General features: G+C 45.9%; 1 protein-coding gene across 1 annotated transcript in view; it reads left to right on the forward strand.

Moving 5' to 3' along the window:
- Window positions 1-228: 228 nt before the first annotated feature.
- Window positions 229-14,677, forward strand: part of E2F5 (E2F transcription factor 5) — a 1,167,696-nt gene continuing 1,153,247 nt past the window's right edge. The window contains exon 1 of the mRNA XM_069621289.1: window positions 229-566. Within this exon, the coding sequence (XP_069477390.1) occupies window positions 423-566 (144 nt within the window). The 5' untranslated portion in view covers window positions 229-422. The remainder of the gene's footprint in view (window positions 567-14,677) is intronic.

Consider the following 14,677-nt stretch of genomic DNA (forward strand, 5'->3'; position numbering starts at 1 on the left):
ATACTCCTCGCATGGTGTCAAGAGCCACAGCGATTGAATGAATGCATGAAGTAGAAAAATGAATCGCTTCGAGGTGGAAAGATATACACTGACAATTCTCTCTCTCCTAATGATGACAGTCGAGTTCCCCAATGAGGAGAACGTTGGTCATCTTGTTTGCAAATGTCCGGGTCCCAGCACGCGTTGGCCTTTCCCCTCACATACCTGGGCACAGCGCAGCAGTGACACAGGGCCCGGCCCACAACCTTTTCCAGTTACTCCGGCAACCGTGAGCGGCTGCTACGTCACTTCCTTTCCTTAGAAGCTCTGTCGGTGCACGCTCTGCCAGTTTTCGTGTGTTGTCGGTGCTGAAACGCGCGGGGCGGGGTGCACGGATTGGCAAACAGAGGAGGCGGAAGGCTGCAGGAGGCGGCGCTGGTAGCATGGCTGCTGCTGCCGCCGCCACTGCCGCAACGGAATCCCTGAGCGGCGCCTCCAGCCGCCACGAGAAGAGCCTGGGACTGCTCACCACCAAGTTCGTCACCCTTCTGCAGGAAGCCAAGGACGGCGTGCTGGATCTGAAAGTGGTCAGTGCAGTTTCAGTTCCCCGCAGAGATGCCCCCGACACAATGTGTTCGTAGGGCTATGGGCGGGGAATGGGGTGGTACTACACTACCTGCGACAAACTGAGCCCTATTTATTACCTGTTGGTGCACCTCCAGTGCCCTGAGTGATATAGCTGATGATTCACTTGCATGGCCCCTCGTATTTAGGGTGTGTGTCCTGTCAGAAGACAAGCCGTCCTTTTCTCGGGGTTCCTCACATTTCATAAGTAAACGTGTGAATTTGACTATTTCTGATTAGATTCTGGTTTGCAGAGCAGCCAAGAATCTAGTATGAGTTTTACAGTTGCTATCAATGTTTTGGCCGAGCACAACATTTAGTTGTGTTGGTGAGAGAGCCTAGCATAAAATTGGCTCACGGTGTGCACGATTTCTTTTATAGCACCCGCAAAATAACAAATCTAATAGTGACTAAAATCCCAAAAGTTTTAAACTGTGTCTTGTGCGTTCGTCTCCCAGGGAATGCCACCCGAGCCGTTGATACTTTGCTATGGTGCCAGCCTGGTTAGGACGGATAGATTTTGGCCTGGGGGCACGAACAATCCAGTAGCTCTTTCTTTAGTGGCCCCATCTCACAATGCTGGGGACCCAATTATGTTTTGCCAATTAAAGTTTATTGAAGCTTACATCAAACTGACACATCAATAATATCGCTTGGATATAACAATTGAAAGAACGTAGATATCAACTAGTACGTTTAACTGCAAGTATCACTTGCAGAAGCAGCAAACGGAAAAGAACAAATTGTAAAGGGATCATTGCTGGTACTGAAATGGACGTAAAGAAAAGGTGCTGGTATAACAGAAAAAGATTACATTTTAATGCGGTATACTAGATTCTACCAAAAATAGCGTCATTTCTCCTTTTGATAGCGGCATCAATCTTGGACATTGCCGCTACATACCAATCTTTTGTCTACCATTGATGAGGAGTTCCAATTCCTAGCCACAACTGTTCTGGCTGCAGCCAGAAAATGGGTGGTCAGCTTGGAGAAGTCAACGTCGAGTATTTAGCCAATCATTTATATCGTCCCTGAGGGTCTTCGTTTACTAACACCCCCACCAGGAGCTCTACTCCTAAATCGACACAGCAAATCCTTTTTTATCAGTGCCAATACTTCCTTGCAGTACATTTTGAATGTGAATACATGACCACCACATATGAAAGTGCCCAAATAATCTGTACATCTCCAGCGGTGTGGGGGATTGATGTAGTTAATTTATGTAGTCTCTCTGGGGTAAAATGCCAACAGTACATTAATTTGAAACCATTCTCCTTCAAATGTATACATTTGGAGGATTTCCCAGCCCTCATCCAAATATAACAGGACCGATTATCAAGCAGTGCGCCTGTATCCTTTTCCCATGCGTGTGTGTGTATGGTTTAAACCTATTGGCATTGAGCAATTTATGCAATGTGGAGTTAAAACCAGCTGGAGAACCCCCCATAACAAATATTCAAAATGGGATGTGTTTCTCTCTTAGCTTAGTTCGCCACCTTTTTATAGTAGCGGACCAATGCCGAAGTTGCATATAACCATATCTATCTTCTTGTTCTACTGAAAAACCTGTCTAAGTTCTACGAAAGACAAGGGTTGATCATCAGCAAATAATTGGCCCAGTCTTTCTAGTCCACCATCCATCCAACAAGTACATCTCCTGGTGTCCCTCCCAGGGGGAAATTCCAAATTGTTCAATACACGGGACAGGGGAGATGTAAACGTAGCTACTGCATGTTTACTGGCAGCATTATCCCAGTGTAGCTTTGGCCGAAGGGAACAGCTGGCCTGTACCTCTGTGTTTCCGGGGAGCACCAGTCAAGCAGTGGTGCCTCATCACTTTTTATTAACTATCCACCCAGTGTTTAGGATTCTGCTTGGCTGCAGAACTTTCGAGAACGTCGGCTATTTGCGCAGCATATACATAACTTTCAATATCTGGAACCGCTAGACCTCCTTTTTCTTTTGCTACCATAAGCGTATGCCTAGCAAATTCTTTAGCCGATATAAATAGAAAAATGTGTGATTGGAGATACCTTTATTGTTGCTTTGGGCATCCATACCGGAAGAGCTTGGAAAACATATAACTTATGGAGCAATAAGGTCATCTTAATTGCTGTCATTGTCCCCAGCCAGAACATTTCTATTGGGTAAACTATGTGTGACAGCGTAATTTGTGAATCACACATGTAGTAAAAAGATTGTACGCATATAAGGCGACCTTGTGCTGGTATCCGCTGTCCTCAGTCCACGGATTTCGGCTGATTATCTAATCCTTCGTGCCAGGGGCTCCATGGATGATGCAAACAGCAATGGAGACAGCGGACAGTCTTGTTGAGTTCCCCTGTGTAAATTCAAAGAATCTGATAATGCCTTATTTAATTCATGTAGTCGGATGCTCAAAATTGGCCAATATCCTATTTGTAAAAACTTGACCAAACTCAAACCCTTGCAATACTGCTGAACGATATACCCAGTCTATCCTATCAAATGCTTTTTCGGTGTCGATAGACAGAATGGCCATTTCCTGTTTGCAACGTTTCTCCCATTCAATATCATCAATAGTTCTACAAATATTATTGTGCGTCTGGCACCCAGGGATGAACCCAGATATATACCCACAAAACCTGAAAGAATTTTAAATAAATGGGCCGCCAAGACCCTAGAATAAATATCGGTCAACGTTAAGAATTGCTATAGGTCTATAGGAAGTGCCGTCAGTGGGCTCTTTGCCAGGTTTAGCTATTTTATTGAGCATTTGTTAGGCGCTTATACAATTTGAATAGTGTTTCAAAGCGGCACAAGGCTAAATGGGAAGGGAACAGGGGACAAAATAACAATAGTAAAATACAGTTGGGGTCCTACTAGGCCTTGTGGCATTCGGACGTGCAAGTGCAGTGAGGAGAAGTGCAGGACAAGGGGGGAGCAGAGGCGTGGCAAGTGCAGGTAGAGGGCCCGGGAGGGAAGTGCTAAGGCGAGCCAAGGGGGAGAACCTCAGGCTAAGTGCTAGTGCAGATGACTTCCAAGAGTGGGATGCAGAGCTGCCAAGCTGGGGCCTCCAAGGACAGCACAGTCAGGGCGGAGGGGGTGCTGGTGTCGAATGGGAAGAAGGGCCTGGAATCCTGTGAGATTCATGGGCATCAGTCCACCAGTCACAACGGAAGTGGATGATTACCAGGAAAGGGAAAGAGGGAAGGAGTTAGAGAAGTGTTTTGAGCAGTTTCTGAAACTTGAGGGGCAGGGAGGCTGTTCTAAAGGGAGGCACCAACCGAGGAGAGAAACCTGCCCACCACTCTTTGTTTGGAGCTATCAATATAAGAACTGATTCCCCGATGCTGTGTGTATTCGCCCACGTCTCCAGGTAAGTATTAAATCATTTTGCTAAATGAGGTGACAATTCCACTGATAACTTTTTATAAAGTAAAGCAGAGATGCCATCTGGGCCAGGAGCCTTATTCGAGGGGGGAGAGTGAATAGCAAGTGATTCCTCTTAGTATTAGCTCATCAATTTTCAGTATGGATGGAGGACGTGCTTTACAAATACATTCTAATTGATGGGCCTTATCCAACGTGTCTGCTTTAAATAGCCCTTCATAATATTGTGACAAAATCTGCGTTTTGGTAGGTTTATCCGACAAGCGACATGTATCATCTTGCAGTCAAACTGAAGTGTTATTTTTTTGGAGCTTTTAATTTGCAGGCCAAGATTCACGATGCTGTATTGAAAGTACTAAAATAAAAGTATTTGGTGTGATGCATTTTATGGATGTTATCATACGCCCAGAGTGCCTTTAGTTGTGCACAAGCCACCCGTCAATGCTGGTGTGTCTACCGAGACTCATTTCTCTTGTATTGAGATTCCCAACCCTGAACCCTATGCTCGGCCTCTAGTCTTTTGGCAGCCTACACATGCTTCCTAGCTGATGCTTAACTGATTAGTTCACCACGTAAGGTGGGTTTGAAAGCATCTCAGATGGTATCCAACGAGGTATCGTCTAGAGTATTCTCCTGAAAATATCGGATGATCCTTTCTGAAACAGAAGTGCAGCAAGCTGTATTTGCCAACAACGTATCGTTCAATTTCCACAATGTGGTCTTCCTAATGGCCCCAGCATATGCATTGATCTGAAGTGTAATGGGAGAATTATCTGACACCAGTGCAAATTCAATATTAGCAGAATTTATCCCTGTAAGAAGGGAGTGAGACACCAAAAAAAGTCCATCCGCGAAAAACTACTATGCACATGTGAATAATTAATATAATTACAGACCTGAGGATGTGTCTCCAGACATCTACTAATTGTAAATCATCAATAACTTTCTTCGTCCCATCAGCCACAGTAGCTGCCCCATACCTATCCAATACCACGTTGAAATTGCCACCAAAATAAGGTCCCCTTTTTTAAATTGAGCAATATGAGCAAATACCTGTGCATATAACCAATCATGACGGATACTAGGCTCATATATCGAGACCAGGGTCAGATCCCTACTCGCAATACAAATAAAGTCCCAAATATCTCCCCTGGTCATCCCGGACAACCTGCAGATTCTCAAAGCTGAGTGAGGCATTAATCAAAATTACAACTCCTGCTTTTTTCTGGGGGAAGAAGCAAAATACTGACGAAGAAACCATTCAGATCCGAGTCTCTGCCAATCCATGCTCAATAAATGCACCTCCTGAACTAGGGCTGTATCAGCTATTAAATCAACCGGTTTGGAAAGAACACGTTTCCAGGGGGGTATTAAACCTCTGCACATACATCGATACAGTGTTAAGATCTCTCATCCCAAATAAGTTCACAAACTACACCCTTTTCCAGAGACCAATTTGCCCACAAAACGCACTGCCAGACCCCATAGAATGTTCCCATAACTCCATACCACTGACTAAGAGCTCCGCTCTCATAAAAAGCATCCAACATCCAACACTCCGTCTTAAGAAGGAAAAAACAGCATTGCTAAAATCCCTGTAGAAAACCAAAGAACACCTTACCCCGTGTGGGGCATACATCAGGTCAAAAAGGACACCTGAATCGGGGCAAGTACAACTAATGCCCTGAATTCTCATTTGTCTCGGGAGGAAAGCTCAGGGGCAACGTGCTCGCCTTGCAAACAAGACGACACAGAGCACCACAGGTTTGATCGCGGGTCCGCGCTTAGAAGCCTGAGTATTAAGTGCGTTTATAAATAACCTATCATATCATAAACCAATCCTACAACACAGCTCCATGTATCTCTAAAAATAAACAAGTACCTCTTATACAACCGTGCACAAACCTATGTCACACTCGTATAGCAAATTGAAATACCACATGCCAAAAGCCAGAACATCATCTGAATATATCAGGCAGGACCCTCTAAATCTCCACTCCTCTCACACCTGTCCATTGAGGGCCACCTATGCTCTCTTTGCCTGCTTCGCCTCGAGCGTACTCTAGACCAGTCATGTGAAAAAGCCTTGCGTCCAATGTCATCGGGTATTTGCAAGTCCGCCTGGGGTAACGTGACTACATCAATGGCCACTTGTAGAGAAACAAATTGGTGCTGGACACCCTCAAATTAGAAGAGGATACAGAATGGGTACCCCCATTTATATGGGATACCTTTACTCGTCAGCCATTGGGTCAGCGGCTTCATTGTTTTACGTTTTTGAATCATCCCTTGCACCAGTTCTTCTTCTTCTTTTTTTTTTTTTGTAATATAACATTTTATTGATTTTGAAAAACAGTGAATAGTCACATTTACCATTACATAACAATCAAATCCACATGTTATTTAATTACTATTCGTCATCACCACTTCTTGTTACATTGTTCTAGCTATATTGTGTCAAGAAACATTTTAGTTTGCATCCTTCCACTTCTGCCAAATCTTTTTCGCCTTTCTTGAGCAACCTCTTGCCGTATATATAGACGCTGTTCCATTACCATACATATATTAACATCTGCTACCCATTACACAAAAACCAGGGTTACACTGGGTCCCCACAATTTAGCTATGTTGCGTTTGATCAACCCTCTGGTCGTGGAGAGAAATAGCTTCTCAAAACGTGTGGAGTCTCCCTCCTCCTCCATGCCCAACAGCATCATTTTAGGGTCCATTGGTATTTCATGTCCTAAGACTTCGGTTAGTTTATTACAGCACTGACACCAGTATCTTTTGAATCCAGGGGCATTCCTGTAGGATGAAGAACGTACCCTCCTCTTGCAGACAACGAAGGCAATTGGGGTTGGTGGCATAACTCCATCGGTACAGTGCAACTAGGGGGTAATACACTCTATGTAGGATTTTAAACTGTATCAACCAGAGTCTCGAATAGATTGCGGTCTCCCGTGGGTACATCAAAGCCACCAGCCAGTCTTCTGATTGTTTTGTCCCAACGTCTACTTCCCATTTCAATTTGAGGTTAGACAGTTCAGGTGTAGCAAAAGAGGTTATGACATTGTACATTATGGAGGTGATTTTAGTATGTATGTGTTCTGAAACAACATTTCTCTCCAGTGGTGTAAGTTTAGGAAGATGTGCATGCATTGCGTGAGCGAGTTGAAGGCAGCAATAGTGCTCTGTGACAGGGAGACCAAACCTATTAGTAAGATCTTCAAGGGGAGTCCACTTGCCTTCTTTAATTATATCCCGATAGTTACAATTCCTGCCGATACCCTTCCTAGCCATACCAGTGGTTTACTTATTTCGGGTAAGCTACTGTTCCTCCATAATGTTTGTATCAGGGTCACCTTCTTAACCCAGCCAATGTATTTGTGGGCTTCTCGCCATATTAGTGTAGTGTGGGTTGTCCTCATGTGGGGGTGGGTTAGCCAGGGTCTGATAGACTCGTGAGTGGGGACATGTCCTGCATCACATTGATCTCTGTCCGGATATGAGGTAGATTCCTATCCCCATGTAGGATGTCGTTCACTGCCATCTGACTCGCCCAGTGGTATGATTGAAGGCGTGGTAACCCAATTCCACCCTCCCAGATAGATCATTGCAGTGTCTGTAATGCGATCCGTGATGTCCCCCCCCCCCACCCTATAGCAAACGTCTGGGGACACTTTCTATCTTGTGGAATTCCAAATCTGGTATTCAGAGAGGGGCATTCTGCAGGATGTATAAAAAGCGTGGTAGCACCAGCATTTTAAAGGAGCAGCTCTTGCAAGCAGGGTCAGTGGGAGCAGTACCCAGTGCCGGATATCTGTAACAAATCTTTCTGTGATCTGGTGTAAATTCCGGGAAATATACTCCAGAAGGTCCGTTGTCACTTGGATCCCCAGATAGAAGTGTTCTATACGATATGGGCAGTGCGGGGGATTGCCTGGGACGCCCCTTTAACTGGGAAAAAGATGGACTTGTTACAATTTACTTGTAGCTCACTAAATGTCCCCTACTTTTCGGATTGGGTCGCCCAAGTATATCAAGAGATCGTCAGCATATAGTGAGACCTTGTCCTCCACGCCCTCGGGCCAGTGAAATCCCTTCCATGAGTTTGTTTGGTGCAGCAGTATGGCTAGGGGTTCAATGATTATCACGAAGAGTAGTGGGGGACAGGGGACACCCTTGACGAGTCCCCCTTCCCAATTGGAAGGTCCGAGAAGGCCATATTAACCCTAACCCCAGCCACTGGAGTCTCATATAGGAGTTGGACCCAGCCCATAAAGGTCTCTCCAAATCCCATTTTTTTGCATGATCTCCCATAGGTCCTCCCAGAAGGTGTCCGGACATTTGGTCGAAAAAAAAAAGGTCGACAGGACAAATGGTCTACACCATTTGGTCGAAAGCCAAATGGTCGAATTTTTTTTTTAATTATATATATCTTTTTTAGGTTTTCGTTTAGGGGAAAAAAAAAGGGTTTTTTAGAAAAAAATGGGGGTTGGGGGGGGGGGGGGGAACCACCAAAAAAAAATGTGAAAATACAAACAAAAAAAAAGAATTCGACCATTTGGTTTTCGACCAAATGGTGTCGACCATTTGTCCTGTCGACCTTTTTTTTTTTTTTCGACCAAATGTCTGGTAACCCTCTCAGAAGACTGAATCAAAGCCTTCTCAAAGTCAACGGCTAGCAGTGCAAGAGTTTCCTGGAGGGTCGGAGCTCTCTCCAGTATCAAATGTAACCTGCAGATATTCATACCTGTTGATCTTTGTGGCATAAATCTGCACTGGTCGGATGGATCAATGAAGAGATTACTGTTTGTAGTCTGTTCGCAAATACCTTCGCCAAAACTTTAGTTTCACTGTTGATTAGTGAGATTGGTCTGTATGAGCTGCATAGCTCCAGGTGTTTGCCTTGTTTTGGGTTGACAACTATACTGGCTTTGCGTAGATCCGGGTATATGATCCCTTGTTCCCTACAGTGAAGAAACATTTTAAGCAGAGGAGGGGCCATCTCGTTCTCCCCCAATTTTTTCCACATCTCAATCGGGAATCCATGGGAACCCAGTGTTTTCCCTGATTGCAGTTGAGAGATGGCTGCTGTGATTTCCGCCTCCGTAATAGCTGTGTCGTGGCCAAACAGGGAAATATGATGTTTTCTAGCACGGCAGTGCTATTGGATTCGACCGCGGATTTGTATAGGGTTGCGTAGTAGTCTGCAAAGCCCTCAGCAATGTCACAATCTGATTGCAATAGTTCGAGCTGTGCGGTTTTGATCTCCCTGCTAGTATCTTGCCGGCTTTGTCCCCGGTCTCATACAGTCGTGTGTGCATCTGCGAATGCGCCTGTTTGGTGTTATCTAGGGTGACCCGACAGAGGCGTTCTTTGGCTGTTAAGAAGCATAGGTGCATTTCAGGTGATCCGTAGTTATTTGTTCGGCTTCTCGTTGCATTACCTCCTGCTCTGTTGCTTCCACTTTTTGCTGGTGTGATATTTCTTTTTTTATTTTTTATTTATTTATTTTTAAATTTTTTATTTTTTTTCATTTTATAATTTTCATGAGCCGATGTCCAGGAGAGAATCTTTCCACGAAGAACCGGTTTATATGCTTCCCAAAGTTGCTGGACTGTCTACCATACCGTTAATAATTTCAGAATAGGTGGTTGTTTTGTCACGAATATGGTCGATACAATCGCCATGATGGGACGGCCTATTTGTCTTCAGCTTCATCACCAGGGGTGAGTGGTCGGATATACCTTGGGGAAGCAAGGTTGCATTGATGGCTCTATGCATATCCATTGTTGGGAGAAATAAATAGTCCAGCCTTGAGACAGGCATGGGCTCCAGAATGATCAGAGTACCCCTGCTCTGCAGGATGCACAAGGCATAAAATAAGCAGTGTCGCGGAGCAATTTGCTATGCAATTCTGTAGGTTTGCTAATTAAATTGGCACTTGTGTAGCAAAGTTAGCTATTTAAATTACCCTGTTCAATGAAAGCACAGCTCACCCTGCATTGCTCTTGCCTTCAGAGCTCTCTCCACCCCCTTTTCTCTGTTTACTGCAAGTTCAAAGGGGCTAATGGAGAGAGAGTGCAGCAGTAATCATCCCCTTCACTGATGTGCCAAATGGCCTGTGTGGGAGTGCTACGCACATTTTATTTTTCAAATAATTGCAAACCAAAAATAATTGGGAGAATACTGTTATTAAGCTAACTGTATCCTGTCTGCCAAAGACTAGTATGTGTTCTTTTTTTTCTTTTTTATTACAAAGGGCTTTCAATTCCTTTTGTAAAAATGCAATAGGTTACTTAATGCATAATTACAGTATTGCTACTGAAAAACACTGCATTGTCTCCATGCTTTACTATGAAGTGCATCTAAATCTCCATGTCAACTACATTTAATTTTGTTGGGAAAGATGCATCATAGCAACGAGTGGACACTTCTGAAAATGTACATGACCACGCAGCCACTTGCTATGATGGCAAACCTAGTCCTGTGGCCTGCTGGTTACAGACAGCTTGCAACTGGTGCTCAACCCATGAGCTGATCCCATACTCCTTGACATTCTATCTTACCATGTTGGTTTATACCTGTTACTCTGAAAGTGAGATGGCCGCAACCTACAATATTCTGCCGAGTTTGCCCAGTTCTATGCCTGCTACGCCATCCACTCTGCTTAGTCTTTTACATAATGAATACATAAAGCTAACTTTATATTTACTTAAAGTAGCGATCAATAGTTTAATCCGGTTATGTTATGTTTTGCATTTATATAGCGCCTTGTATACCATTGGTATGGTCTGTAGGCGCTGGTAGGTTGAACGCCCTTGGGAACCGAAGTTCAGATCAGTAGAGAGAGTAGAGGGAGTCAAAAGGTGCGTGTGCGCACCGGCTATGTGTGCAGCCCGTGCAGTATTCGTGTAGAAGCTGCTTCTTAGCGGTAGGTGTGGTGGTTGAGAGATCAGGAGTATGTGTTGGTTCTGGCAGGATTTATCCAGACCGGATGTGGCTGCGTTAGGCCTGAGGAGAACGCCTGGCTGGGGGGTGTTACCAGCAGTGTTTACTTAGAATGATGTGGAGTGAGCGGCGGATGTTGGTATGAGAACAGTTATATCGAATGGTGTCATTGTATCCCTGTGTTCTAGTTGGGTGGTGATGTAAAGGAGAGAGTAAGCATGTTGGTGTGATATGATGGGTTATATGCTCTTTCAAACGTTATCTGCATTCCAAACCATACTATACACGTCACGCAATTCTATGCGCTCCACGCACTCATGTATTCCATCCCGCCCTGCGCTCTCGGGTCCGCCCTGCGTACTCTAGTCTGTACCACTCGTCCGTTTTAATCACTCGTGGTTTTCAAGCACCCAACATGAATATCTCGTTACTTGGTACTCATCTGTTTTATGCCCTCGCGCGTGCTATTCGTTCCCCGTTTTACGCACTCACCCCCTCTAGGCACTCACCCCCTCTAGGCACTCACCCCCTCTAGGCACTCACCCCCTCTAGGCACTCACCCCCTCTAGGCACTCACCCCCTCTAGGCACTCACCCCCTCTAGGCACTCACCCCCTCTAGGCACTCCTCCTCTCTGCACTCATTTGTTTTAATCACTCGTGGTTTTCACGCCTCCAGCATGAATATCTTGTTCTATATACTCAACTCTACACTCACTTGTCCTATACTTTCATTTACTCTGAATATTCATCTACTTCAAATATTCTTCCATTCCATACACCTATCCACTCCATACACCTATCGGCTTCATACACTTAACCGCTCCATGCACTCAACCTATCTATACACCCATCTGCTCCATGCACTCGTCCGCTCCATGCACTCGTCCGCTCTGTACACTGATCCATTCCCAACACTCATCAACTCTTTACAGTCATCCACTCCCTACCCTCATCCGGTTCATACCCTCATCCGCTTCCTACATTCATTCACTTCATACGTTCGCCAGGTCTGTACAATCGTCCGCTCGGCGATAAACACACTCTCCGCATTTCCGCATTCGTCAGCTATCTAGACTCATTGGCTCTACATACTTATCCTTTCAACATATTCATCTGCTCTACACACTCATTCTGCTCTTGCTCATCCGATCTTCACATTCATCCGGTCTGCGTGTTCTTGTGTTCAACTCGCTTCTCTGAAGTTTATGCACTCGTCCGCGTTACACATTCATCCCCTCTACGCACTCTGTACTCTACGCGTTCAGCCCCTCTGCGCACTCATTTGTCTCAAGGGCCAAGGTGAGCTGGACTCAGGAGCAGGGGGAGCTGACAGCCGGAGAGTTCAGGAAAGAGGGGCACAGTGTGCCGATACTGCGCACTCACCCCCTCTGCGCACTCAGCCCCTCTGTGCGCACACCCCCGGGCATCCAGACCACGTCCATCAGCCCCGGGAGCAGGCATCATGTCGCCTTGAGAGAACCCAGCAACCCCTGCTAGGGGCTGTCTGGGTTCAGTCCTGGCGCCTGTGGCGCCAGGCTCATATGGGACATCAGTCCTGGCGCCATAGGCGCCAGGATCATAGGTCCACACTTACCTGAAGCAGACCATGCTGCAAGAAGATCCAAGCCCATGTGAGGCCTGGAAGGGACTACTTTACCTTAGGGACTATTTTGTTACTCGGAGTGTGGTCGGGGAGGAATACCTACCTGGGACTACTTTGGAGGCTATTTAAACCACGCCCGAAGAGCAGCACACGCTTCGCGTTATTCTGCATCCAGCAGCGTAACGCGCAGCGTAACGCTCACCGTGCCAGCAGCAGCATCCAGCCTTCCGCCACGCCCGCCTCGAACCTGGAGCACCTAGAAAGAAGGAAAGAAGCAAAGGTTAGAACAAGAGTATTACCTGATTTCTTACCTGATTCCGGATTCATCGCATCTTCAAACCAGAGGAAAGACTTTGTTTTAAACGCGTCGCATCGCCAGCAGCAGCGCCGCTCCAAACTCGCCATTCCACGCAGCATCTCTTCGATCCGGCACTGTCTCCATCTTTACATCGCCGTATCCCGGCACCTAAGGGGGACAAGAAACAACAAGGTGAGCAGAGAGAACAGACAGAGACAATCTCTTTAGCCCCCATATGCTTACCTGATTTTAACCGCCGGAGGTATAATTCATCAGCACGCCACATCTTCTTATGCCGCACCTGTAAAATAAGGAGAAAGCAGCAAGTTTAACCCTTGGCATTATTTACCGGACAGTGTTGGGTAACACAGACTTTTACCGGAGCGCTTTCAGCTGTCAATCTTCTTATTGGGTCAAAGCTGCAAGATAAAAGAGGAATTGGACAGGAGTGAATTCCAGACATTTTGAACTCTTACGAACTATATACTTACGGCTTTTCGCCAGGATCTTTTGGAGTCAGGATTCGTCTACAACTCTTCCAACACATTCAAGCCAGTGAAGTAAGTGGTCATCAACGCGCCCCTGCGTGCTTCGCAGGATGGAGTGCTCATCCTTCAAGAATACAAGGTAAGATTGCTGAGAGGGCGCTTCAGAGGTGATTAGTGGGGAGGACAGTGTGGGTGCTATCACTTGAATCCACAAGTGGCTAAATCCATCTCTCCACTTGTAGGAGAATATTTCTACGGGCCAAGCAGACCAGATTAGGAGGGCAGATCCAGTCAGTCATCGCTGCACTACGCATCACGTGGGTGGAGGCCGCAGCAGTCTGGGTTCGACCAACGCCCCTGTGGGAGCCAGGTGAGCGTAACGCACACTCCCTCTGTGCACTCGCCCACTCCAGCGCACCACGCATTCATCCGCTCCAGCGTACCACGCATTCATCCGCTCCAGCGCACCACGCATTCATCCGCTCCAGCGCACCATGCACTCATCCGCTCCAACGCACTCATCCGCTCCAACGCACTCATCCGCTCCAACGCACTCATCCGCTCCAACATACTCATCCGCTCCATGGACTCATCTGTTCCATGGACTCGTCCCCTCTCCGCACTCATCCGCTTTAAGGACTTGCTTTTCACGCATCCGACAGCGGTAACCTATTCAGACCTATGTGCTCCATACACCCCTCTGCTCCATACACCCTGCCGCTCCCTATACTCCGCCGCTCCATACGCTCCTCCGCTCCATATACCTGTCCGCTCCATGCACTCATCCGCTCTGCAATTCCGAGTTCATCCGCTATCCACACAATCATGCACTTTACTTGCCTCTCCTGCGGAGACCTGCAGATATGACCTGGAGCTGTCACATGCTCTACAAACTCATCCGTTCCACATACTCGTCTGTTCTACACACTCATTCGGTTTACACTCATCTGTTCATCACATTCATCTATATTACGCGCATATCCGTGTTATACGCTTGTCCGCTCCACATATCCGTCCGCTCTGCACACTCATCTGTTCAACATGTTCATCCATTCTATACACTCGTCCGGTTTACTTATTCTTTTGATTTCCACAGTCATTCGCTATATAGCTATCTGTTCTTTCGGCTTCATCAATTAAAACTGTGTCATCCATGCCATTCACTTCGTTCACTCCTCATGCAATCTGTCCATTTCAGCAGTTTACCTTTCTATACTGTTTACAGTTTCCGTATGATTTACTCTTATTAACCCTTGTACTGCTTTGATCTACTTTATTCGTTTAATTCTGTTTGTCCTTTTAGTTTATAGTAGGAGTTATTAGCTGTCAATTTCTCGCATCGGTGGTTTGATTGAATT

The sequence above is a fragment of the Ambystoma mexicanum genome, chromosome 5q, assembly GCF_040938575.1.
Source record: "Ambystoma mexicanum isolate Mex_15411 chromosome 5q, UKY_AmexF1_1, whole genome shotgun sequence".
Taxonomy (NCBI): domain Eukaryota; kingdom Metazoa; phylum Chordata; class Amphibia; order Caudata; family Ambystomatidae; genus Ambystoma; species Ambystoma mexicanum.